The 25,715-nt window shown below is 40.9% G+C and overlaps 1 protein-coding gene across 2 annotated transcripts in view; it reads right to left on the bottom strand.

Moving 5' to 3' along the window:
• Positions 1-396: 396 nt before the first annotated feature.
• LOC122200665 (regulator of G protein signaling 7 binding protein) overlaps positions 397-25,715 on the bottom strand; it is a 102,714-nt gene continuing 77,395 nt past the window's right edge. Inside the window, exons 4-6 of one of the 2 annotated variants that reach the window (XM_042906386.1) lie at positions 22,531-22,678; positions 12,448-12,518; positions 397-776 (exon numbers count right to left, since the gene is read on the bottom strand). In XM_042906386.1, the coding sequence (XP_042762320.1) occupies positions 685-776; positions 12,448-12,518; positions 22,531-22,678 (311 nt within the window). In that variant the 3' untranslated portion in view covers positions 397-684. Of the gene's footprint in view, positions 777-12,443; positions 12,519-22,530; positions 22,679-25,715 lie in introns of those variants that run through there. The other variant, XM_042906394.1, reaches the window with a different exon arrangement.

The following is a 25,715-nucleotide window of genomic DNA, read 5'->3' as shown; positions in this document are numbered from 1 at the left end:
TAGTTGCCCATATGCATTGTACGAAGGTGTTAGGATAATTGTGTATTTACAAAATTTAAATACTTTCCATATATGGTTTTTGTTGCATTATAAATTAAGATGTTTTTATGTAGAAGCTCTTGGATTCCGACAGAATGGAAGACTAGATGTGAATGAGCACAAAGCAATAGGTGAGGTGGTATATGTTTGATTATAATATTATCTCTAATAATATTGATAGATTGGATTTTTGAACACAGTTTTGCAGTTTTAGAGAGATTTCTATGTTTAAAGACTTTCATATATGATAAATTGTTAACATGAGATCAGCAAGAGCTAAAGATATACTATTATACATGAAATAATTTTTCTCTGTATGATACATTTAAAAAAAACCTTTAAATAATTTAAAAACCATAATTCTCGCATCTGTCATGGTATGGTTTGGAGCAGACATGCACAATGTCAGCTTTAAAAATCCTTTTAAAAACAGCCTGCTTTTTGAATCTTTTTTTCACCCCCCCTTGACAGCAGCTGCTTTCACATGTAAAATCATTTAAAAGGGTAGAGGGAGGCGAATAAAAGTAATAAGGAAGCATAGAAAACATAGTCAAAAACCAATAATTGTGGTTCAGCTGTCTGGAGGTCCTCAGGTTCTGTGATATTTTCAGGTCTTCGCATTGGTGGGTTTCCAGGAGGAGTTGCCTAGCTTGAGACAAGACAACACAGCCCAAAGAACCTTCTCTTCCGTCTTCTAACCAGGGGGTAGGGAGTTAGATTTAGAAGGCTGCTGTCATCTGTGATGGGACAGAATGTACAGATGAGTGAATTACAAACAATAACTGGGGTTTTTATGAATTGGCTTTAAAAATCCACCATCTTTTGAATCAAGGTTTCTTGTTCAGCACTGTTGACATTTTAGGCAAGATAATTCTTTGTTGTTGGGGCTGTCGTGAGCACTGTAGGATGCTTAGCTGCATCCCTGGCCTCTCCCTACTCACCGGATGCCAATAACACTGCTCCACCAGCCGTGAAAACCAAAAATGTCCCGTGATAGGGCCAAATGTTCTTTTTTTGGTGGTGGTGGGGAGCTCAGAGCCTACAGTTGCAAACCACTCCTTAGAATTAAATGTAAACTGCTCAAGACATTCTTTCAGTTGGGAGATGCATAGCTTTTTAGAAAGAGCCCGTGCTTTGGAGTAAGGTTGACCTCTTTTCTAAACCTGCCTCCACTATTTACTAGCTCTATGTGAACATGTAACTTGAAGCTTGCTAAGCTTCAGTTTTCCCCTAGTCAAAATAGGGTTTAATAACACTTACCTTAGGTGAAGATTAAATGAAACAATCTATGAAAGACATTAAGCTTGGGTGAGGTCCTCAGTGCCTAGCACAGAGGAAGCACTCAGTAAATACAGCTCTTATTTACTCTTTTCCTTTACGTAGGACCACTGTGTTGCCTCTACTCACCTACTTTATTGCCTCAGGAAGAAGTCTCAACTATTCTGTGTTGAGTCTTTGGCTAGCGATTTCTATAGGTTTCTGTATACAATGGCATTCTGAGAAGATTGCCAGCTGCTGAATTTGTAAGTTTTGGGTTGAAATTTTTAGCATGATGACAAGCAGATGAAGAAATAAACCAGTAAACCAAATTCAGTTTAGTGAGCTGGGTTTTAAAGAAAGAGTCCAGTCCAAAAGAGAGGGTGGGTAGAAATAGCCTGTTGGAGCGGAACTGGCAGTCTGGTCCCAGAGGCTGGAGAAGGACCATGAGGAGATGACCTGGAAATTGCCAATGTGGGAAGCACTAGGACATAATCAGAATGGAGCTAGGGGCCACAAGATGGTTGGTTGGCTCTGGTACTCTTATGTACCTAAGCTTTTCCAGGACTAGTTGCACCACCCTCCCAGAGCAGAGCTAAGGGGCTCTCTCCTTTCTCCATCCTACCTTGGGATATAGGACCTTGGGAAGGAGCCCAGAGTCAGGAGTTAGATGAAGAGATGGGTAAGGGAAAAATGTGCCCCACGTCAATAAAACTGGTTTGTAGACGAGGGTTGCTTTTCCTGATTGCTGAGCCTAGATGCTCAGTAAACTGTCCAGAACAAAAACAAGTGTCGGCTTTCCAGTCCTCTCACATAAATCGTGTCATCCAAGTGCCTGGGCTTATCCTCCCCCTCCCCAAAGGCTGTCATGTGTCACACTTATTTGTAAATTAGCATCACTCACCAAGTTGACAGTGTTCCTTGGAATGGTGCACCATGCTATACATTTAGATAGAACCAGAATGGCAAGTCACAGCCAGGGAAGAAAACAGGTACCCTAGCTGAGCACATCAAATTCATCAAACAGTGTACTCTCCCAGTCTCCACAGGTTAATACTCTCTCTTAAGATTCATATTTTGTGAATGTGGAGAAAAACAGTACTCTCTTTGTCCTTTCCATCGTGAAAAGCAATTTTCTATATTCTGGATGTCAACATTTTGAGACTAAAAATAGGACATCTCTCTTTGATAGTTAAACTTGCCCCAAATAGTTAAGACACTGAAAGCAATGTCAAATACTATATGCGAGCCTGATTTCTCAGGAGAATCTCTCAGAGATGAATCATGGTCTATTTAGAAAAAAAGAAATAATAACTCACTTTCCCATCAGTTTTAGGACTCTTACTTCTTTAACCACCAAATGATCGATAAACAACCTATTCGGGTAAGGCAAAGGTACAGCAGACTGTGAAGAATAAAGAATTTTATCTGTTGGTATCTCTCTGAATACTGATTATGCTTTCTGAAATGCAAGTTCACCAGGAATTTAATATTTCCTTGAACAGAATCACCAAAACTATGAAGACATTTATAGGGAAGAAAAAAATCTTATTTCTATTTAAGACCTGGAAGATCTATTTCCTGAATGCCCATATATCCTTCCGTTTCTCCAAACATTTAAGACATTGGCATAGTGACCTAATGGGTATTTATTTATATATTATAAAATGCAGTGCAGATAGATGTGTATTGTTCCCACTGCATGAGGAAATGCCTGCTACATGTTGTATTTACGAAAAAACTGTACATGTGTATCCTGTGGTGTCATGTTTGCTCCCATGTTCTCTCTCTTTTTTAAAAAAAAATATTTTTTAACGTTTACTCATTTTTGAGGACAGAGAGAGACAGAGCATGAGTGGGGAGGGGCAGGGAGAGAGGGAGACAGAATCCAAAGCAGGCTCCAGGCTCCGAGCTGTCAGCACACAGCCTGACCCGGGGCCTGAACACACGAACCATGAGATCATGACCTGAGCCGAAGTCGGACGCTCAACCGACTGAGCCACGCAGGCACCTCCCACATTCTCTTTTCTATGTATTAAAGCATACAGGTATTGTGCACAGGTATTATGAGATTTATATCAAGACTGACTTTTGTGCATTCGTTACAGCAAATCAAAAAAACCTTTTATGCTATTGAAATTCTCCTCACTCAGCCCTCTTTTTGTCTCTGTCTATCTATGCATAGATAGATATGCACACATACATTCACTTGTGAGTGCTATATATACATGTGCACATACAGAGCACTCATAGGTGAATAGAAGTGTTAGAATTGATGAGAAAGTGCTCAGATGTTAAGCAAAGGACAGGCTGCCTATTAAGGATGACCGCTCGTTTGGGGCATCTTTTTGAGCATTTGTGACACCTTTGCCTAGCCCAGAGCTTATCTGATCATCACCTAGGGCTGAGGTGACACAAAAGCTCAAACAATCTTGGCAGAAATTCAGAGCAGCTTCCTACACCCTGGGAAGCTGACACCGGCAGTAAATGCTGAAATTCAGCAGCAGCAAGTCTGCTTGGAATGGTTTGGAGTGGATTCAGCTCCAAGGAAAGATGTCTTTCCACATTGATTGAAATCCTGTCTCTGAAATTATGGGCTGCCAAAAGAATGTGAAGGAAATGGAATGTTTCCCCACTTGTGCTTCACTTTCTGGGCGAATTCACCTGACCTTGCTGGGAAACCTTTGATTTTTATTGTGAACATTTCAGACTTTTGTAGCATCTTTTCTCCAAAGTGCATATGCTCTGAGAGAACTGTAACCAAGGACAGTTTTAGATGTGAAAATGAAAAGTGGAGAAAGGAAAAGGGAGGGAGGAAAGCAGAGGAGAAAGTGAAAGAGAAGGAGAACAGGTAATTCAGTCATCAGCAAGTTAAAATCTTGGTCATTCAAAGCTTAATTCCTGGATACTACTAAAGCCAGGGACACTGCCGCCACGTAAGGCACTATGATACCACTTCTCTATTGCTCAGATTTCTTTTGCTAATAAAAGATTGCTTATACAGATGATATGTTAATAAACAGAATGACATAAAAATAAGATTGCAAATAATCAGCTGAGCATTTGAGTTTAACCCTTTTTTTAACGTTCATTTATTTTTGAGAGAGAGAGAGAGAGAGAGAGAAGGGGAGGGGCAGAGAGACAGAGAGAGAGGAAGCCACAGAATCCGAAGCAGGATCCAGGCTCTGAGCTGTCAGCACAGAGCCCAAGGCGGGCCTTGAACCCATGAACCGTGAGATCATGACCTGAGCCGAATTCTGTTGCTTAATCGACTGAGCCACCCAGGCTCAGTTTAAAGTTTAAAGCTATGTTCTCAGAATCCAGAGAAGTGCTCATAATGTAACTGTAGTTGCAAATTTCTCCTCTAGAAGAAAAGGAGACCTTCAGCAAACTCAGGGGTTCTCAAACCTTAGCTGCATTAGCAACATCTGAGAGCGTGTTCAAGTACAGCCTCACCTCTAGCATTTCTGAGTCAGTAGGTGTGGGGTGAGGCCAGAGAATTTGGATTGCTTAGAAGTTCCCAGACATGTTGATGTTGTTGGTCCTGAGGCCACACTATGAGAATCCCTGCATTAATCAAAGGCCTGCTAAGTACAGGCTCCATGTTGGGTGTTGAGGGTCCTAACAGAAAGGTGGTTCTTGGTCTCAAGGATGTTCGCTTGAGTAACTATGAAGCTTTATTAGGAATACCATAAGAGAGATATGAATACAATGCTTTGAGAACTCTTAAGGGTGGACTTACTCCCAAGTGGAGGAGAAGGAAGAAGACAATTGTGGGAAATCATGGAGGTCTTGGTGTTCTTTCTGGGCCACAAGAGATGAGGAGAACTTGCAAATTTGGTGAAGGGGAAGATGGGCTTTCTGGATGGAGAAAACAGTGTGAACAAAGTCATAGAGGTCAAAGGCAACTTGAATTTTGTTCCAAGAAACAATCTAGTCTTGAATGAAGGGTGTATGAAGGAGGGAATAGTACAAAACAGAAATACATAGAATTCCTTAAATATGGCCATACCTTCTCTTGGCTCTCTGCCCTTACACACACCATTTCTTAGTCCTCCTTTCTTAGGCAAATGCCAATCCTCCTTCAAGATTAGCTTACAACTTTCTTTGACTGATTTCATAATGTTCTTCTGGTTTTCTTTTCAGTCCCCTCTGTAAACTGCAGTTCTTTCCCCCTTGAAACTTAAATTTTGGTATTCTAGGATCTTCTCTATACCTACACTCTGTGGGGGGGGTCTCGCTTCAATTACCATTACGCTGATGATGCTTCAATATGTATTCCCAGCCTCCCAGCTCACGTCTCACCTCAGCATGATACTTGTATGCCTAGTGTCCACCACTGAGCATTGCTCTGGGAGTTCCTCCATCTCCAAAACTTCAATCATCCTCTATCTCTACCGTTCCTCCTCTGTTCTCTCTGACTTAGTGAATAGACACATCATTCACCTCGTTTTTCAAGTCTGAACCTGGGTTTCATCCTTGATTCTGCCTTCCCTCTTGTGCAGCCCATCAGTTGTTCACATCCTCTTCTCCAACCCCCTGGCCCTAGGTCAGATCTTAAGCATCTCTCACCTGGATTACTTCAACTATCTCCTAACTGAACCCCTCCAATGGCTTCAGGATAAAATCCACCCCCCCCCCTTTTATTTTTGAGAGAGAGAGAGAGAAAGAGAAAGAAAGAGAGCAGGGGCGGGGAGGGGCAGAGGGAGAATCCCAAGCAGGCTCTAAACCCATTGCAGAGCTCCATCTCATGAACCGTGAGATCACGACCCAAGCAGACATCAAGAGTTGGATGCTTAACCTACTGAGCCACCAAGGTGCCCCAAATCCAAACCTCTTAACATAGCTTATAAGGGCCTTAATGATATAGATCCTCCTACCTCTCTAGTCTTTCATGTCTCTTTTCTAACCACTTTACCAACTAATGAAGTGCTTGTAGCTCAACAAAATGCCCTGCTCTTATGTCTCCTCCTATATCTTCACATATCTAGAATCTTCTGCCTCGACTTTTTTTCATCTCTCTTTTTGTTTTTCTTTTTTCCACCTCTTTCTTTAAAAAAATTTTTTTAATGTTTATTTATTTTTGAAGGAGAGAGAGACAGAATGTGAGTGGGGGAAGGGCAGAGAGAGAGGCAGACACAGAATCTGAAGCAGGCTCCAGGCTCTGAGATGTCAGCACAGAGCCCAACGCGGGGCTCGAGCTCACAAACCGAGAGATCACGACCTGAGCCGAAGTCGGACGCTTAACCGACTGAGCCACCCAGGCGCCCCCACCTCTTTCTTTGGCTAACTGATTCATCCTCAGAAATCTCAACTCACTTTCCAAAAAGCAATCCTTGATATCAACAACCCTCTCCCCCATCTCACACCCCAGCCCCTTACAACTCCAATATGGCTAGATGAGAATCCAATATGTCTTTGTAGTGACCTGTAGCTATTATGGCACTGTTGTATTCTAAGCACTAGTTTCTTTGTCTTTCCAATAGTGTGTGTGTGTGTGTGTCTGTGTGTGTGTGTTTGTGTGTTTGCGTGTTAGTTGATTTTAGAATTCACATGCCCTACCTGCAAAACATTATCCCAAACTCTATGAAGGGAAGCATGTCATTTGGGAAGGCTTCCCAGGTAATTCTCACCCAATTTGTTCTGTTGAGAGAGAGAGAGCCTCTAGGGGGAGAGATATCCCCAGCACCTGACACAGAACTTGGCCCATTATAGGATACCATCACATGTTAGATGATGGTGGGGACACCAGATGTTAGGGAAAGAAGTCTGTTCTTCCTTTAGTAGACAATGAGTAGGCATGTAACGTTTGTGAGTAGGGGCTGAACATAGAGTAATGCATTAAGAAACTGATGTGTGATTTAACTGGAGCAGAGAGGGAAGTACATATGTCATACTGAATCCTGGATGAAAGATTGAAGAGATTACAAAGGATATGGGGCTCCTGGAGTAAAACTACCCAGAATAACATTCAGACACTAGACTGAAGCACACAAAGTCTTTATGTGAAGCCCTGGTGAAAGGACCTAAAAGGTCATCTCTAGGCTACCAGGTGGCATAACTGCCCAATGTTCTTTAGCTAGATATCAAACACTTCTGCTGACATGGCTAGGATGGATACAGGGGGTCCAGGTTGGAGTGGATTGAGAGTATGAGTCTGGGGGAACTGTTCCTAGACCCAGTTTAGTCTGGAATAGCACTGTCTCCAGGAGGGGACCCATTCTAGAGCAGATTCAATTCCTGACTGATCCCCTTCAGACGGATTCTCACGTATGGTCTCAACAACCACATTCCAGGCAAGAGTGAATGTACAAACACACCCTACAGCATTCATTAAGTCAGAATTCTGGAAAAGGTGAAACTGTCTTTCAGGCCTAATTTATTTCTGCCACCTTGTTTTGTTTGATTACAACACGCATTTAGAAGATGCTTGTCCTTCACTCTCCAATCTCCTTTTAGCCTTTGTCAGTAACCTTGCAGGCTCCCCACAGGTGGTTCCATTTGTAATCCATTTGACACAGCAAGACTATCATAATTAATGAAGCTCCCTACAGCACTGCCAGTGACCCAGAATGTAGGACAGGAGAGGCGCTGAAGCAGTGGCAAGAACAGTGGGCTGAGAGCCAGGAGACCTGACCGTGGTCAGAAGCCTGCTGTGGAGCCGCGGCAGAAAGAGGACAGCTCACTTTTCTTTTGTGCATCTCTTTGTCTCCAGTCTTAAACGGGAAGGATGGGAAAGAAAAGGCACTGTCTGAAATGAGGGCATAATCGCTACCCATTAAAATTCTTGCTCTTGGCCACCTTCCTTTATTGGCCACTGAAAATCAATTTAAAACAAACTGTTGTTGAGTCAAGTTTTGATTGTGGTAGGAAAGGGGGGAGACACGTTTGAACCCTTAAATGCTGAAATAAACATGGAAGTTTCTGAGTTGAGAACTAGGGTGGAGCCTGGAGAACAGGGGCATCTGAGCGTCTCCGTTGTAGAATCCCCCAGCACCTGCCTGGCAGGATTTTCACATGGTTGGAAAAAAGGGAACCAGTAGTGGTATCTTTTCCCTTTTCTCTCTCTGCTTCAGACCCACATGTAAATGGAATAAAAAGAGAAAGGAAAGAAAGCGCCAGAAAGAAAACAGATGGCTTTCTATAATGGTTTTCATCCAGTTACAAAGATGTTTTGACAATAAGGTCCTCGAGAAAAGAACTGGGATACATTTTTCCACATTTTACCCCACACCATTTCTTGCATGTATTAACCTAGACCTGTATAATAAACAGATCTGTGCAAAAGAATTCCAGGAAGGTCATGGGAAGCCCCTATGGTCTTTCTTGGTTTATGGAACCAGACAGAGGAATCTGACCGATTTGTTCATTAAAATGGTGCCATATGCATCTGCTAAAAAAATGTTCCCAGAGGGACCCAAGAGACCTGCTCTCCTTCCTTCAGGGTTTCTCAGACCCTCTGATTCAGACTCACAACCCCCTTTCTCTACAGTTCAGCTTATAGTGACATCATGCTGTGAGTACCCATGAAACATGTAAAGAACAGAGATGTGGCATCACATGCTGAGGGTCCCATTTCTCCCCCAAGTGAAAAGATCTGAAATTACCTGAATTGAAGCCTTCACCTCAATTTTTTTTTTAATTTCAAAATCTTATTGCTTCATTCCCTCCTGAACAGGTCCTTGAATCTCCTAGCTTTTTCCTTTTTCTGCTCCACACATATTTAAAGTTTAAATCTTGAATATCATTTATTTGGACTATGCCCTTTTCACTCATGGTTTTATTCACAGTACCAATCATTTATTATTATTATATTTGAAAAATATATTTAAAATTCTACTTTTTTCTTTTTATAAAAGTAATACAAAGTTATACAAAATATTTATACTTTTTTGATTATAAAAATGTCCTAGGTAAATAAAATGAAATTTCCGTTTTTTCATTAGTGCACATTTCGGAAACTATTGGATGCATTTCATGAAATGTAGAGCAAATATTTTGGATGGTTTGACTTAAAATAGAGGCTACATGCCGCACATGAAATTCTTTCTGAGGGCTCTGGTACTCATCCTCCTGGGCTCCTGATTGTGAGGTACAGGGAGAGACCTCCATGCTGCTGACAGGGGGAACTTGCCAGACATATAAAGAAACTGAGAATAGCTTCAGACATGGCTCCAACTCCAAAGTCACAGAGACCGATGTTCTGTACTGCAGGCTCAAGATCAATGCGTGGTAGCAGGGGCTGTTCTATTTGATGAGAATGTGGCATTCTCCTGAGCTAGGTTGGGTGGGCCAGCTGGTAAAGAATACCAATACCAACGACAACAATAACAATAAAGCACCCGTCAGCATCTGCTCTCTGAAAGGTCCGTAGCAGACGTTCCACAAGCGGTGCTTCATTTAAACCTCAGGACAACCCTCTGAAGTAAGTAATGCTATCATCTCCTTTTCAGGGCTGAGGAAAATGAAATGGCTGGATGTTAAACAGCTTGTTCCAGGGCACAAAGTTGGTAAGTGGGCAGGGCCAGCATTCAAACCCAAGCATTGCCTTAATCCAAAGTCCCTGGTCCCAACCACCATGCGGATTTCTAGCAACAGTCTTCCATGCTGTGGTCGGGGGTGGGGGGGGGGCTCTCTCATCACTACACTGTGTCTGTAGAGCCCACTTTTAGGCAAACAGGCTTGTGAGGTGGAATGCAGAAAGGGCCCACAGCGACCACCTGGCTGAACACAGGCCCATCTATCAGGTGGCCACCTCAAAATAGCCATAGACCCTACCCCACCAATGGGCTACTTCCCACCAGGCACAGTTATCAAAAAAGGGAACATTCCATATGTCTCCATTCCTCCTCATCTTCCCCCTTTAAAACCAGCCCCCACCCACCGCCTGGTTGCAGACAGCCTCTCCTCTGCTGTTCAGCCCGCGGCTTCCTAGAGGTGTAGGCCATAAACTTCTATCTCCTTTGTTCTGCCTCTGGCGAATCCCTTCATCTCCCAAGCCACTGGCTTCCACCTGATCGTCACCCCGCATTTGGGGGCCCTCATCTGATCTGACAGACACCCCATTTAGACACCACAATGTCTGCTTCCGGAAACCACCGCAAGGCCTCTACAACACTACCCCTGTGGCTCAAGCCCGTTCGTCTGATTCTAGGCCCTTCAGGGGGGCTCCGAGTTAATTGATGCTCCGCACCCCTGCCTCTCATTTCCTCACACCCCGCCTCCCTGCCGTGGAGCTCAGGCCGCGCTACCTGTCGGCCTCTTCATCTGGTGTTCCCACTTGCACCTCTCCACCTTCTGCCACCTTCTGCTGCTCCCTGAGCCAGCAGACTCCCAGCTCTGCTGCCAAATCCTCTCAAAGGCAAGCAGCACCCTGTCCTCCCTCCGCCCAGGCTTTGATCAGGGGGAACCACAGGAGTTTCTTTCTTACTCTAAAAACCCTTTCCCCACCCTCTGGTTATATCTCTCCGAAGCTGGTGCTTGCTTCACTTAACGCCGCTCTGGCCACGTAGGGGAACGTGCTCCTTCAAGTCCTTGGTACGGATCTTCAGACCCTGGGACTGCAAAGTTGGGCACAGATTGAACACACATTTATCGTGTATGCCGGGGGTTTTACTACCAGGTGCCAGGCATCGTTCTGGGTACAGAAGCTACAGTAATAGTTGACAAAAGCATATAGAGGCAGTTCCCTTATGGAAGTTTCACTCCAGTGAAAATACCTTTCCATTTCTGTGTGAAGGTGTATATTTCCATAGGCTAGCTCTGGAGACAGACTGCCTGGGGCCACATCTCAACCATCTATTTACAGTCTGTGTGACCTTCGCAGAGTTAGCTAACCTCTCTTTGCCCCAGTTTCCTGTAAATTGGGAAACAGTCGTTATTTCCCTCAAAGGCGTTATTAGAGTTAAATAAGTTAATACAGTTAATCCATGTAAAGTATTTAGAATAGTGGTTTGTGATATTGTGATTTATAGTAAGAAATATACAGTTGGTCTCCCACCTCAATCCTGGCACAGGGCTCCAAAAAATTCCTGGAATTTCCTAAGTGATGACAGCGTAAAGGGGCCTTTTGTTATGTTAATGAGGTTGCTTTCAAAAACTGCCTAAGGATGGGGGCTGGTTGCTAGGAGAATAACTCTGTGATCAGAGGGGTGGAACTTTCAGTCCCACCCCCAACCTCCGGGGAAGGGAAGGAACTGAAGACATTTCAATCACCAATGGCCAATGATTTATTTAATCAATCATGCCTACATAATGAAGCCTCCATAAAAACCAGCAAGGTTCAGAGGACAGGTTCAGAGGACTTCCAGGTTGGTGAACAGGTGGAGATCTGAGGACCATGGTGCACCTGGGAAGGGATGGAGTCTCCTTGTCCTTTCCCCACACTCTGTACTTGGCATCTGACATCTGGTTGTTCCTGAGGTATATCCTTTTACAATAAACTGGTGATCTACTGAGTAAAATGTTTCTCTGAATTCTGTGAGCCGCTCTAGCAGATTAACTAAACTCATGGAGGGGCCGTTGGAGTTTCTAACCTGTACATCCCAAGTGGTGGGGGAGGGCAGTCATGTGTAGCCCTTAACTTGGGGGATCTGGTGCTGTCTCCCTGTCTTGTCAGAATTCAGATGAATTGCAGAACACCCCGCTGGTGTCTCCTAATTGCTTGGTGGTGTGGAAAACCACCCCCACATATTGGAATTTGGTGTGGAACCACAGTGGCACAATGTGAGGTCTCAGTATATGTTATTATTACTTCTTTTAGATAAGTGAACATCTATATGGCAGAGAGCTTCCTTTGGAAGTTTCTTAAGTGTCCTCCTATAGGCCGTAAACTTCTTAAAGGCAAGGGCCAAGTTTCCAGTTCTTTTGTATTTGCCACTCCTGGTACAGTGCTTTCCACAGCATGGCAATGAATCCATGCCCTTGACTGACAGGGCCAGTAGAGGAGGCCTCTGCTTGAGGGTCAGAGCACAGCTGTGCTCGCCTGAGGGACTATGTTTTCATTATCATATCTTCTTGAAGAGAGAGGACTGTATATTCAATGCCTTCTATTGTTTGTGTAAAACAAACTTGTACTTTCTCAAGAAACAAGTCCCAAGGTTATCGTGTTAACAACATCCTCTGCCTCAAAGAAAAATGACGAGAACTTACCTTGATTTTTCAATGGTAAAGGCATAGTTTCCCTGAGTTTGCTTAAAAGGTTTTTCATTTCTCGCATGTCTCTGTAAAAGTGATAAAAAGAAAAAAATAATCAGCTGTAAATTTTTGAAATGCAATCCCAGTCTGTTCTGTGAGACAATTGACAGACGAGAGTCTGTGCTTAATTGTACAAGCTCTAGTTTCCAGTGGGCAAATATTGAATTTATTTTGTTTTTGTAAGAAAAAATATCTGAGATTGATGGCTCTGGAAGGAACGAGACTACTCTGGCTAACATTGCCACAGGGCATTCTGCTGTGGGAGCCCTCCTCTTGCCTTCAGTGGGACCAGACTCTTCCCTGATAATGAGGACAGTATTGCCGTTGTATAAGAGGGAGGTCAAGGTCATGCAACTTGAGTAACAGAGGTACTCTGGGCAAAGCTGAGGCTGGGTGATGGTGCTCTCAGGCTTTATGGTCAGGAGGCTATTGTGGCTGTACAGGTTCACTTGTTAGTGTCTCATTATGGTGATTGAAAATCAGTGTAACACAGGTGTTAGGGATTTACAGGGCTCAACATTTATTAAATTGGCTTGGAATGTTGGGAGACTGACAAATTGTAAAACCTTCAGAGAAGTGCTCTTCACAATGGTTTGGGATGGGTGGGTGGGTGGTGGGGGTGGAGACAGAGAGAGAGAGAGAGAGAGAGAGAGAGAGAGGCAGGCAGGGAGAGAGAAGCACCTGGGAAAGCTGGACCTTCCTCTTGCCTGTAGGTAAGTCACTCCATACCTCCAACACCTCCCCTCCCTCGTCTTAGAGTGCATATGATCCTAAAACCGCCAAACGTGCAGCAGTAAGCCTGCTCAGGGGGCTTCCAGTCTGGGGTAAGGGTAAGGTGGACGTTTCAAGTCCTTGGGACCATAGTTCCCCACATGTTCAGGTGGTCATCCACTGGACGTAGTGTTCTTGAAAGCACAGGACGTAGTGGTAGATTTCATTTACCAGTGCAAAAATCAGATTCATCTTTTAGTTCATTCCACAATAGGCAAGCAATAGCTGGTACTAAGGATTTAAGGAAGTTTATTTGAGAGTATAATCCTCAAGTTGAGGAAATTCTATCTACTAACTTATTTTTCTTTTGCTCTATGAAGAAAAAGAACCACTATTTAATCTTCGGTATGAAATCCCTCAGTTCTTTTCTTTTTCTTTTTTCTTTTAAGTAGGCTCCACACCCAAAGTGGAGCTTGAACTCACAATTGTGAGATTAAGAGTTACATGCTCTACTGACTGAGCCAACCAGGCACCCCTGCCTCTCAGTTCTTTTCTTGAAACACAACTATTCTCTTGAGTATGGTTGGAGGACCACTGGTCCTAGGGGAGGCCCGAGACCCGATAGTGTCTCTCCTTAAATATTGACTAATATGTAAAAAAGAACTCTTTCTCAGGAATAGCTGATTGGAAAAGGAGAGGAAAGCAGACTTGTGGATCAGGTATAGAAATAACACCTTTAAAAGCATTTAGAATTCTTTCCCATAGGTATGAGGAGATGTTTCTGGGGCAGTGATGCTAATAAGCTGCAAAGGATATTTCTAGAGAGAAAAGGTGAAAGTGGGGGAGGGGAAGAAAGGAAGGCAGGGCCCTACATCCAGAAGTGCAAGGAGCACATTCTGATTTTCTGTAAAATTCTCAAGGGCAGGTGGGATGGGAGGTGGGGAAGCACAGGGTGGGAATGGGCTAGGAATGCTGTATGTGAGACTCAGGCAGAGTCTCCTGGAAAGCGCCAATTCTCAGTCCTGGTGCTGCACTGGAGAATCACTTTATGCTGAGACTGCACCCCCCATGGGAGCGGTTTATGGGGACAGGGCTCAGGAATCAATGTTTTTTGTTTTTTGTTTTTGTTTGTTTGTTTGTTGTTAATGTTTTATTTATTTTTGAGAGAGGGAGAGAGTGGGAGCGAGGGAGGGACAGAAAGAGGGGGGACAGAGGATCTAAAGCAGGGTCTGTGCAGACAGCAGCAAGCCTGATGCACAGCTTGAATTCACAAACTGTGAGATCATGACATGAGCAGAGGCCGCCACTCAACCACCGACTGAGCCATCCAGGCGCCCTAGGAATCAGTGTTTTTAAAAAGCCCCCCTGGGGCATCAGGATGGCTCAGTCGGTTAAGCAGCCAACTTTGGCTCAGATCATGATCCCAGTCCGTGGGTTCGAGACCCACATTGGGCTCTGTGCAACAGCTGAGCCTGAAACCTGCTTCAGGTTCTGTGTCTCCTTCTCTCTCTGCCCCTCCTCCATTCACACTCTGTCCCTCTGTCTTTCTCTCTCTCAAAAATAAATAAACATTAGAAAAAAATTAAAAAAAAAAAAAAAAAAAAGCCCTCCTGGTGATTTTAATATGCCACCCAGGGTGAGATCCACTGATCTCCTAGGGCAGACAGAGGGGGAACCTAGGAAAAGCTGCTCTACCAGGCCAGGTCTCTTGTGCCCACTTGTCTCTGTCATTCCCACCTCCTTTGACCTGAATCTGACTTGAAGACTGAACTTCAAAACCGTGGGCTATACTCTCCTTTTTTTTTTTTTTTTTTATTTGAGGTAAAATTGGCATATAGCATTATTTAAGTTTCAGGTGTACAACATTACAATTTGCCATCTGTATGTACTGTAAGTAAAGTGATCACTAGGAGTCTAGTTATGATCCGTCACCCTATAATTGACCCCCTTCAACCATTTCGCCTACCTCCATCTCCCAACCTTCCCCTTGGTAACCACCAATCTGTTCTCTTGTATGGATGAGTTTATTTTTCTTTTCTTTTGTTTTTTTTTAGATTCCACAAATGAGTGGAATTATATGGTACTTGTCTTTCTTTGTGTGACTTACTTTACCTAGCATAATACCTTCAAGGTGAATTCTGTTGTTGCAAATAGCAAGCTGAATAGTTTTCCATTTTAAAACACACACACACACACACACACACACACCCCAGATCTTCTTTATCCATTCATCCACTGATGAAAATTTAGGTTGTTTCAATTTCTTGGCTATTATAAATACTGCAGCAATGAACATAGGGGTGCATATATCTTTTTGTATCAGGGTTTTCACATTCTTCGGATAAATACCTAGAAGTGGAATGGCTGGATCATATGTTAATCCTATTCTTATTTTTTTTTAGAAACCTCTATACTGTTTTCTATAGTGGCTGCACCAATTTACATTCCCATCAACTGTGTATGAGAGATCCCTTTTTTCCACATCCTTGCTAACACTTGTTATTTCTTGTCTTTTGGGTACTAGCTCTTCTAAGTGGTAGGAGGTGATATCTCATTTTAGCTTTGATTTGTGTTTCTGATGACTAGTGATGTCGAACATATTTCTATGTGTCTGTTGGCCAACTATGTATTCTGTGAAAAAATGTCTATTCAGATCTGACCATTTTTAATTGGACTGTTTCTTTTTTGTTGTTGTATAAGTTCTTTACGTATTTTGGATCTTAATCTTTGTTGGATATATGCTTTGCAAAATCTTTCTCCCATTCAGTAGATCACCTTTTTCTTTTAATGATGATTTCTTTCACTATGCAAAATATTTTCAGTTTGATGTAATCCCATTTGTTTATTTTTGCTTTTGTTTCTCTTGCCTTTGGAATCCTATACATAAAAAAATATCACTGAGACTCATGTTCAGGAGGTTACCGCTTATGTTTTCTTCAGGAATTTTATGGTTTCAGATCTTACATTCAGGTTTTTACTCCATTTTTCAGTTAATTTTTGTGCATCGTATAAGAGAGTGGTCATGTGGCTGTCTATTTTTTCCAGGACCATTTGTTGAAGAGAATGTCCTTTCTCCATTGTATGATCTTGGCTTCCTTGTCATAAATTAATTGTTCATCTATGTGGGGGTTTAATTCTGGGCTCTCCATTCTGTTCTATTGATGTGTGTGTGTTTTTATGCTAATATAAGATGGTTTTGATTACTGTAGTTTTGTTGTATAGCTTGAAATCAGGGAGTGTAATACCTTCACCTGTGTTCTTTATCAACAATAATTTGGCTATTCAACATCTTTTGTGGTGTTATGCAATTTTTAGAATTATTTGTTCCAGTTCTGTGAAAAATTTCACTGGAATTTTGATAAGGATTGCACTGAATCTGTAGATTGCTTTGGATAGTTGTGGACATTCTAACACTATTAATTCTTCCAATCCATAGGCATGGGATACTTTTTTCTGTTTATTTGTTGTCTTCATTTTCTCTTATCAGTGTCTTATGTTTTTCAGTGTGTAGGTCTTTCACAGGTTTTTGATGCAATTTACATGGAATTATTTTTTTAATTTCTCTTTCTGATAGTTTGTGATTAGTGTATACAGCTATCACAGATTTTTGTTTGTTGATTTTGTATCCTGCTACTTTACTGAATTTATTATTATTTTTTGAATTAATTTGTTAATTCTAACAGTGTTTTGTTGGAGTTTTTTTTGGTTTTCTATATATAGTATCATGTCATCTGCACATAGTGACAGTTTTGCTTCTTCATTTAGGATTTGGACACTTTTTATTTCTTTTTCTTGCCTAATTATTGTTTTTAGGATGTTCATTACTATGTTGAATAAAAGTGATTGGCCATTCTTGTCTTATTCCTGATTTTAGAGGAAAAGTGGTCAACTGTTCACCACTGACTGTGATGTCAGCCATGGGTTTATCATATATGGCCTTTATTATATTGCAATATGTTCCCTCTATACCCACTTTGTTGAGTTTTCATAAAATGGTGTTGAATTGTGTCAAATGCTTTTTCTGCAGCTATTGAGATGATCATACAATTTTTATACTTCATTTGTTGATCTGGTGTATCACACTGACTGATTTGCAGATGTTGAACCGTCCTTGTATCCCTGGAATAAATTCCACTTGATCATAGTGTATGGATACAATAATGTATTAATGTCTTTGGTTTGCTAATAATTTGTTGAGAATTTCTGCATCAATGTTCATCAATGACATTGGCCTCTAATTTTCTTTTTTTGTGATGCTTTGTCTGATTTTGGTATCAGGGTTATGCTAGCCTTATAAAATGATTTTGGAAGTGTTTCCACCTCTTACATTTTTTGGAAGAGTTTGAGAAAGATATGTATTAAATCTTTGAATGTTTCATAGCATTCACCTTGAAGCTGCTTGGTCCTGGACTTTTGTTATGTGGGAGATTTTTGATTACTGATTCAATCTCCTTACTAGTAATTGGTCTCTTTATATTTTCTATTTCCTCATGATTCAGTCATGGAAGAGTGTATGTTTCTAGGAATTTATCCATTTCTTCCAGATTGTCCAGTTTGCTAGCATATATTTGTTTGGAGTAGTTTTTATGGTCCTTTGCATTTCTGTGATGTCAGCTGTAACTTCTCTTTGATTTCAGATTTTATTTATGGGAGACTTCTCTCTTGTTTCATGGTTAGTCTAGCTGAAGGTTTTTCAGTTTTGTTTATCTTTTCAAAGAACCAGCTTTTAGTTTCATTGATCTTCTATTGTCCCCCACCTCCACCCCCCGCCTTAGGTCTCTATTTCATTTCTTTTCATTCTGCATTTACTATTTCCTTCTTTCTACTGAATTTGGGCTTTGCTTTTCTTCTGCCTTTGTAGGTTGTAAAGTTAGGTTGATTATTTGATAGTTTTCTTGCCTATGGAGTTAAGTCTGCTATAGTCTTCCCTCTTAGACTACTTTTGCTACATCCTACAAATTTTGGTATGTCATAATTCTGTTTTCATTGGTCTCTTTTTTTTTTAATTTCTTTATTGACATCTTTGATGGCCCATTGGTTGTTTAGTAGCATGTTGTTTCATCTCCACATTTTTGTGGTTTTTCTAGTTTTCTTTTTGTAATTGATTCCTAGTTTCATACCATTGTAGTCAGAGAAGATACTTGATATGATTTCAGTCTTCCTGAATTTACTGAGACTTGTTTTATGGCCTAACATGTGATCTGTATTGGAGAATGTTCCATGTACACTTGAAAAGAATGTGTATTCTGTTGCTTTTGGATGGAATGTCTGTATATATCTACTAAGTGCATCTGCTGTAATGGATCATTTAAGGCCATTGTTTTCTTATTAATTTTGGCTTTGGATGATCTCTACATTGGTGTAAATTGGATGTTAAAGTCCTCTACTATTAGTGTATTGCTGTCAATTTCTTCCTTTAGGTCTGTTAATAATTGGTTTTATATATCTTGGTGTTTCTTTGTTGGATACATATATATTTAAAAGTGTTATGTCTTTTTGTTGGATTGATCCCTTTAGACTATGTAATGCCCTTATTTGTTTATTATTACAGTCTTTGTTTTAAGTAAACTATACCCTCAGTGTGGGGCTTGAACTCATGACTGCAACATCAAGAATCACATGCTCTATCAACTGAGCCAGCCAGGCATCCCCCTATTATCATATAGTCTTTGTTTTAAAGTCTACTTTGTCTGCTATGAATATACCTACACCAGCCTTATTTTCATTTCCATTTGCATGAAATATCTTTCTCCATCCCTTAACTTTCAGTCTGTGTGTGTCCTTACTTCTGAAGTGAGTTTTTGGTAGATGGCATATAGATGGGTCTTATTTTATCCCTTCAGTCACTCTATATTTTCATTGGAGAGTTTAGTCCATTTACATTTAAAGTAACCACTGATAAGTACTTATTACCATTTTGTTAATTGTTTTCTGGCTGTTTTTGTAGTTCCTCTCTGTTCCTTTCTTCTTTCTCTCTTCCCTTGTGGTTTGATGGCTCTTTTTATGTTTTGTTTAGATTCTTTTCTCATTTTCTGTTGTGTATTTATGGTAAGTTTTTGCTCTATGGCTTACCATAAAGTTCACATACAAGTTCCTATGTGTATAATGGTCTGTTTTGAGTTAATAGCAGCATGACAAAACTTTACATTTTTTTCTCTCCCCTTCATTTTATATTTTTGATGTCACATTTTTACATCTTTTTATTTTATGCATCATTTTAATTTTTGTAGTTTTAGTTAACTGTACTATTTTTGTCTTTTCACCTTCATAGTTGGTTTGTCAGTGGTTGATTTACTACTTTTACTACATATTTAACTTTTCCAGTAGGATTTTATATTTATTCCCTTGTTATTATTTGTATCATTTCTTTTCAGTTTAGAGAAGTCACTTTAACATTTATTGTGATACTGGGCTAGTGGGGATGAGCTCCTTTATAGCTTTTGCTTATCTGGAAAACTGTTCATCGCTCTTTTAATTTTGAATAACTTGCCGAGAATTCTTGGTGATTTTTTTTTCCTTTCAGCACTTGAATATGTTATGCCACTCTTCTGACTTGCAAGGTTTCTGTTGAAAAATCTGCTAGCATACTCTCTTGCTGCTTTTAGGATTTTCTCTTATCTTTAACTTTTACCATTTTAGTTATAATGTGTCTTGTGGATTTCTTTGAGTTCATTTTATTTGGGACTCTCTGTGCTTCATAAACCTGGATTGTTTCCTCAGATTAAAAAAGTTTCAACTCTTACTTCTTCAAATAAGTTTTATGGCCTTTTTTCTCTCTCTTCTCTTTCTCAAGCCTCTATAATGTGAACATTATTCTCCACTTAATGTCTCAAAGTTATCTTAAGTTATCTTCATTTTTTAATAATTCTTTTTTCTTTTTGTTGTTTTGCCCAGGTGACTTCTATTCCTTTGTCTTCTGGCTTGTTGATCTGGTTTTTGGCTTCATCTAGCCTGCTGTTGAACTCCTCTTGTGTACTTTTCAGTTCAGTTATTGTAATCTTCAGCTCTGTAACTACTGTATGAAACTTTCTTATATTTTCTGTCTCTTTGTTGAGGATCTCCATGTTCATCCATTCTTCTCCAGCTCAGTGGGCATCTTTACTGACCATTACTGTAAACACTTTATCAGGTAGGTTGCTTACCTGTTTCATTAATATTTTTTTCTGATGTTTTGTTTTGTTTTTTGTTTATTTGTTTGAAACATAATGTTTTGTGGAAACATTCTGTCTTACTCTCTGTGTTGGTTTGTATGTATTAGTCAAATCAACTACACCTTCCAGTCTTGAAGAATGTCCTTGGACAGGAGATGTCATGTGGAGCCCTTCTGACCACCAGAGCTAGGCGCCCAAGTATTGTCCCCTCTATGGGCTGCACACAGCCATCTGCTGTGGCAGGTTTGTATTTGTGGTATCAGGGTGGGTGGAATTGGCACTTGGCCTGGCTATGATGTGTGGTTTTGCTCTGATTGTGGGCATGCTCACCAGGTCTAACAGGTTAGAGGGATAGTTCCACAATGGTGCCTACCAATACTGAACTTAGCAAGGTAGGAAGAGGTCACATATATGGTGGCCACCAATGTCTCTGTCTCTGGATAAAATGCGAACATTTTCCTGCCTCTCTGGCAGGTACTTTAAGTTGAGTAAGTTGTTTTCCTTTACATATGATCTAGGCACTTTTCAAATTGGTGTTTTTGTGCTGGGTCCCAGAGTGAGTAAATCTGAGTCCTTAAGAGTGGGTTCTCCATTTCTTTCAGTTTTACAGTTATCTTAGATGTAATCCTCATTGGTTTTCAAAGTCTGACATTTAGGGGGCTCATACCTCTCATGTAGGATCTAAGGGTTGGGGTGCCTGGTGTGGAGGATAAACCCCTCACTTCTTAGGGAAAAGTACTGTACTTTTGAGATCCCTCCTGATGGTGGATCATGGCACTTAGGGTGGAGTCTTTTTGGCAAAATTTGCTGTTCTTTTTCAAAGGAATTTATTCTATAAATCATTGTGTATTTGTCAGATCCATGAGAGAGAGTGAGTTTACATCTTCTTATGCCATCATCTTCAACCCAACTCCACCCTGTCTTATTTTTATTGCCAGCCATAGCTTGCTTTCTTAAAAGCTCAGAAGGCTTAGATATAGATGCTGTGCTTGGTTTCTGAAAAGGCAAATGTCTTTGCTGATGGATTATGCCCTGATCATGGCCCTCTGGCAGATATTTCTTCCTGAAAATAGAGCAAAGCATTTTCTATTTCATAAATTAAGATAAATCATTCCCTCACCATTTGTCTATAGCTCTATCAGACTGTGCCAAACAGCTTTATTGTTTGAATTGTTAGATTTCCAAGCTTATACAAAATCCAAGTTTTATTAATAGCATATAATTACCACATGCTTCAATTTTCTATAAACACAGAAATTCAGTAATTAGCTTTAGAATTATATTACAATCTGAAAGTAGAACCACAATGGCTATAAATTCCATTGTGTGTTACATTTCTAAAAATAAAAAAAATAAAATGTTCATTATCTTGTCAATGATTCAACTCTACACAAAGCACTCAGTGGAACTGCCCAGTATTCATTCAACTGCTTTGTGCCAGCTCTAGGGACATTAGTAGCAAAGGACATGATATCACTGTGAAGGCCAATAAATAAGGGTCTTGTCCTCCTGCCTCACAGAATGGTATTTTAGCATGTATATGAGCCATGGCACTTATTATTATATTATTATTGCTTCCTTTCCCTAAGTGAAACTGAATTACTCTAGAATCTCTTCTTCCTAAGAAGGAAACTCCCTATCTAGCAGTGATCTGGTGCTTGTTAAGGTAAGTGCATTAACTCGCTTTGGCCACCAAGGGGCCCTCAGCTGCATTCTGGGAAAGCAAGAGAAGGGAGCACTACGAAAAGCTGTCTGTCAATTGGGCAGAATGCTTAGCCGTGGACTGCAACCTAAGCAGGCCATTCCATACACCTGAAATCTAAGAGACTACTGGAGGCATATTTGCATGATTTTGGATTCCTCTCCCTTTAAGCAAATGGAAATTTTAGTACCCAGCCCTGTGGGTGAACTGTGATGGTATATGGATCCAACTTTCTCCCTTCCCATGGGAGCACACTGTTTTCATTTCCATGGAGACACAATGTGTTGGAGTGGGATACAAAGAGCCCTGGGAGCCTATGACTACTGAAAATTCTACCATTCTACTGCAGGGTTTGGACTCCTTACCTTCTGCTAGCTCAGTTTTCTGAAATAAGAATATGAAAGAGAAAATCTCAACTTCTGTAGCCCCTAAGAATATGAACTGGAGGAATACTGGCAGTAACTTCCCACTCACCTTTCAGTGTTGTCAATGTCTGTGGAAACCTGCCAGGAATGTTGCTGAATATCTACAGGGGATGATGAGGAGTCCTCTAGAGCAGGTGTTTCAGTACTCTCCTCAATTTTGCAGTCCAAACTCTTGGTTCCCCCACCAGGCTCCTTTCCTAAAGAGGGGAGAGGGGATGTTGGTAAAGAAAAGGATAAGAAATCAGAAATGCAAGTTCTATAGCTATGATATCATTGCAAAGATTGTCTATGTTTTGAGTCATGGGCTCCATTAACCCTAATAACTTCTGAATATGAAATGCTATACTAATTCATTTATTTCTGAATAATACTGAATATAGGTATCTATCTCTGTTTCTAGCTATATAAATATATGTACGTGTGTGTGTGTGTGTGTGTGTGTGTGTGTGTGTGTGTGTGTGTATGCATAGCATGTTTCACAACATTCTGGGAAACCCTGAAGATCAAGATAAAAGTAAGGGCTCCATCTTTGATGGAATACTGGTGCTCTATAATCCATTCTTAGTGAGATAGATCAGGTCATCTTGAGAGGGGGGTTTCAGCCTGTGAAATCATGCTGCTTTTTGGTTCTTTGATTCAGGAGCAACTATAAGGGCCAGGAGTAGGTGACACTCAGCAGGTTGAATGAGAGCTTCTGCCCTTCTCTCTGACTCTGACACTGGCTCTCTTGGATTCATCTCCCTTAAATAAATGTAAATTTGGGGACCCAGCATGTAGAAAATAGTTGTATCTTAGTATATGGGAAATAACTGAGATTGTGGACTTGTCTTCCATTTCCTTGGCTTTCTAGCCTCCTTCACTTTATCCTTCTTTGAGGAAATAGTTCAACCTCAAGATCCAGCCTTGCTCTGCTGAGACCATAAAGTGCCATAAACTAAAGTTCCATGTACATACTGGGTAGCCATCCACAGCAATGCACTGCCACTCTGCTAAGACTTGTATTTTACCATGACTGATCTCAAGTGAATAAATCAATACTTTCTAGAAACAAATCTTCAAATTGGTTCAGCAATAAATTCATATGAAAATAAATGGGAATTATAGTCTATTGCCCAGATATCATCTGTTAATGTCTTTTATTCTGCTCTGAACATTTGCCATCTGCAAGGGTGTATCCTGGTGTCATGGAAATGGCTTATGAAGCCCGAGAACTGAGTGTTATGAGTTCATTCATTCACTTATTTATTCATTTATAAATATTTCTTGAGTATCAGCTAAGTATCAGGTACTGGGCTTGACGCTAGATTCTTTTTTACTCTTCTATCCAGTTTTATTTGTATTACGTAGATACGGCTCTAGACTAGTTGGTAAGAATTTATTATATCCCATATTGTTGAATATTCATGAGAGAGCAGCCACACCAGGCTACCTCTTAGCTCAGTTTCCCTAGTCCTGATGTGTGTTTTGCATGGTTAAAAAAAAATAAATAAATAAAGCAAACACACTTGTGAATAGGATGGTAAAATCTAATGGGAAGATTTTCCCTTGGATTCCTGACTGAAGGAGACTAGCCAAAATCTCATCCTTGTAATTTCTAACCTATATGGCAGCAACACAAGGAAAAAGAAACAAGCAATTAAGTGGTAATTAACTATACATCATTCATCAACCTAGAGTAGAAATGGACCTCTGAATATTCAGCCAAGGCAAACACACAGTTTACTGATGAGAACTTCTGATCCTTTTGTGTATACTTTATGCACATTGATCCTGGGTGATGGAATTGCTTTTCCAATTTTATGGTATGCTGGGGGTGGGGGGGAGGTGAAATTTAATCAAGCACGTAAGTTAGCATGTTACGATTTCACAGTTGGAGGGCACTGACCTCTTAAAAGTATTTGCATTGTGCTTCCTGGGAAAGTGCAACAACTATAGCCCATCTGCTACCCGCCGCTCAGCAGGGTCAGCCTTAGGATACAGTTCTGCAGTGATAGCTAAGCTCTGAGAGAGAAGCAAAAAGAACCAAACCCTAGCTTTTTGCTTTTCAAAACTCTGAAGGATTGGGCCACACATGGCTCCTGGGGTACTCCTGTGGAGTTGAAATGATTTGGGGAAAGCAGTATGCTTTTTGGGCAGTGAAGAGTAGAGAAAGAAGATACATATGCAGACTTAATTCTCTGCCTATGGGTTTTGCTTGGCTTGGGGCCACAGTAGCCCCTCTCCTGTGGTCAGGACTGTACAGCTCAAAGCTTTCATTCAAATGAGAACAGGGAGGACACGAGGTAGCGTGATGCTCTTTCTTGGAGTCCCCTCTCTCTCTTTAAAAACATTTTTAATGTGAAAAAAAAAACATTTTTAATGTGTATTTATTTTTGAGAGAGAGAGAAAGGGAGAGAGGCACAGAATCTGAAGCAGGCTCCAGGCTCTGAGTTATCAGTACAGAGCCTGACATGGGGCTTGAACTCACGAACCGTGAGATCATGACCTGAAGTTGGATGCTTAACTGACTGAGCCACCCAGGTGCCCCTGGAGTCCTCTCTTTACCTCCCTCATGTATATACTTTTTACAGGCAAAGGCATAAAGAGAACCCAATCTACAATCAGTTTTACACTTAACTGCGTGTAATAATTCTACTACTTATATAAGACACACATCATTCTATGACCTTTTCAAAGTAAAATAACTGTTCATATAACTGAAACACACCGGTGAGCTTGTCATCTCACCAGGTCATCTCCTCCTTTTCCTCATTTTCAGTGACTAGTTCTAACTCTGCTAATGCAGATGAACAAAAATAAAAGCCTTGAACATTGGGCTTGCAGTTGAGTGCTTTCTATCAGCTCACAAAATCTCTGCAGAATTTTGATCATATTGCATCTTCTCTGGCTGAAACATCTTCAAAGACAGCAGGTATCAGTATGCATTTAAGGGGTTCTCAATTGCAGAATATTTATGGGGTCAAGTTTACTCTGCAAGTAGATATTAATTGCTTTCACTTACTGATAGCACTGACTTCATGTTGGGCATCCCTTTCCGGTACAGTATCTGCTTATTGCCTTTATAGTACTTATCTCTTTTAGAAATTATCTTGCATATGTATTTTTTTTATGTTTATTTTTGAGAGGAGGGAGGGGCAGAGAGAGAGGGAGACACAGAATCTGAAGCAGGCTCCAGGCTCCGAGCTGTCAGCACAGAGCCTGACGTGGGGCTCAAACTCATGAGATGGGAGATCA

Source organism: Panthera leo, chromosome A1 (assembly GCF_018350215.1).
Source record: "Panthera leo isolate Ple1 chromosome A1, P.leo_Ple1_pat1.1, whole genome shotgun sequence".
Classification (NCBI taxonomy): Eukaryota; Metazoa; Chordata; class Mammalia; order Carnivora; family Felidae; genus Panthera; species Panthera leo.
Note: the sequence above shows the minus strand (reverse complement) of the source record. Positions and strands in the feature narration are given on the sequence as shown.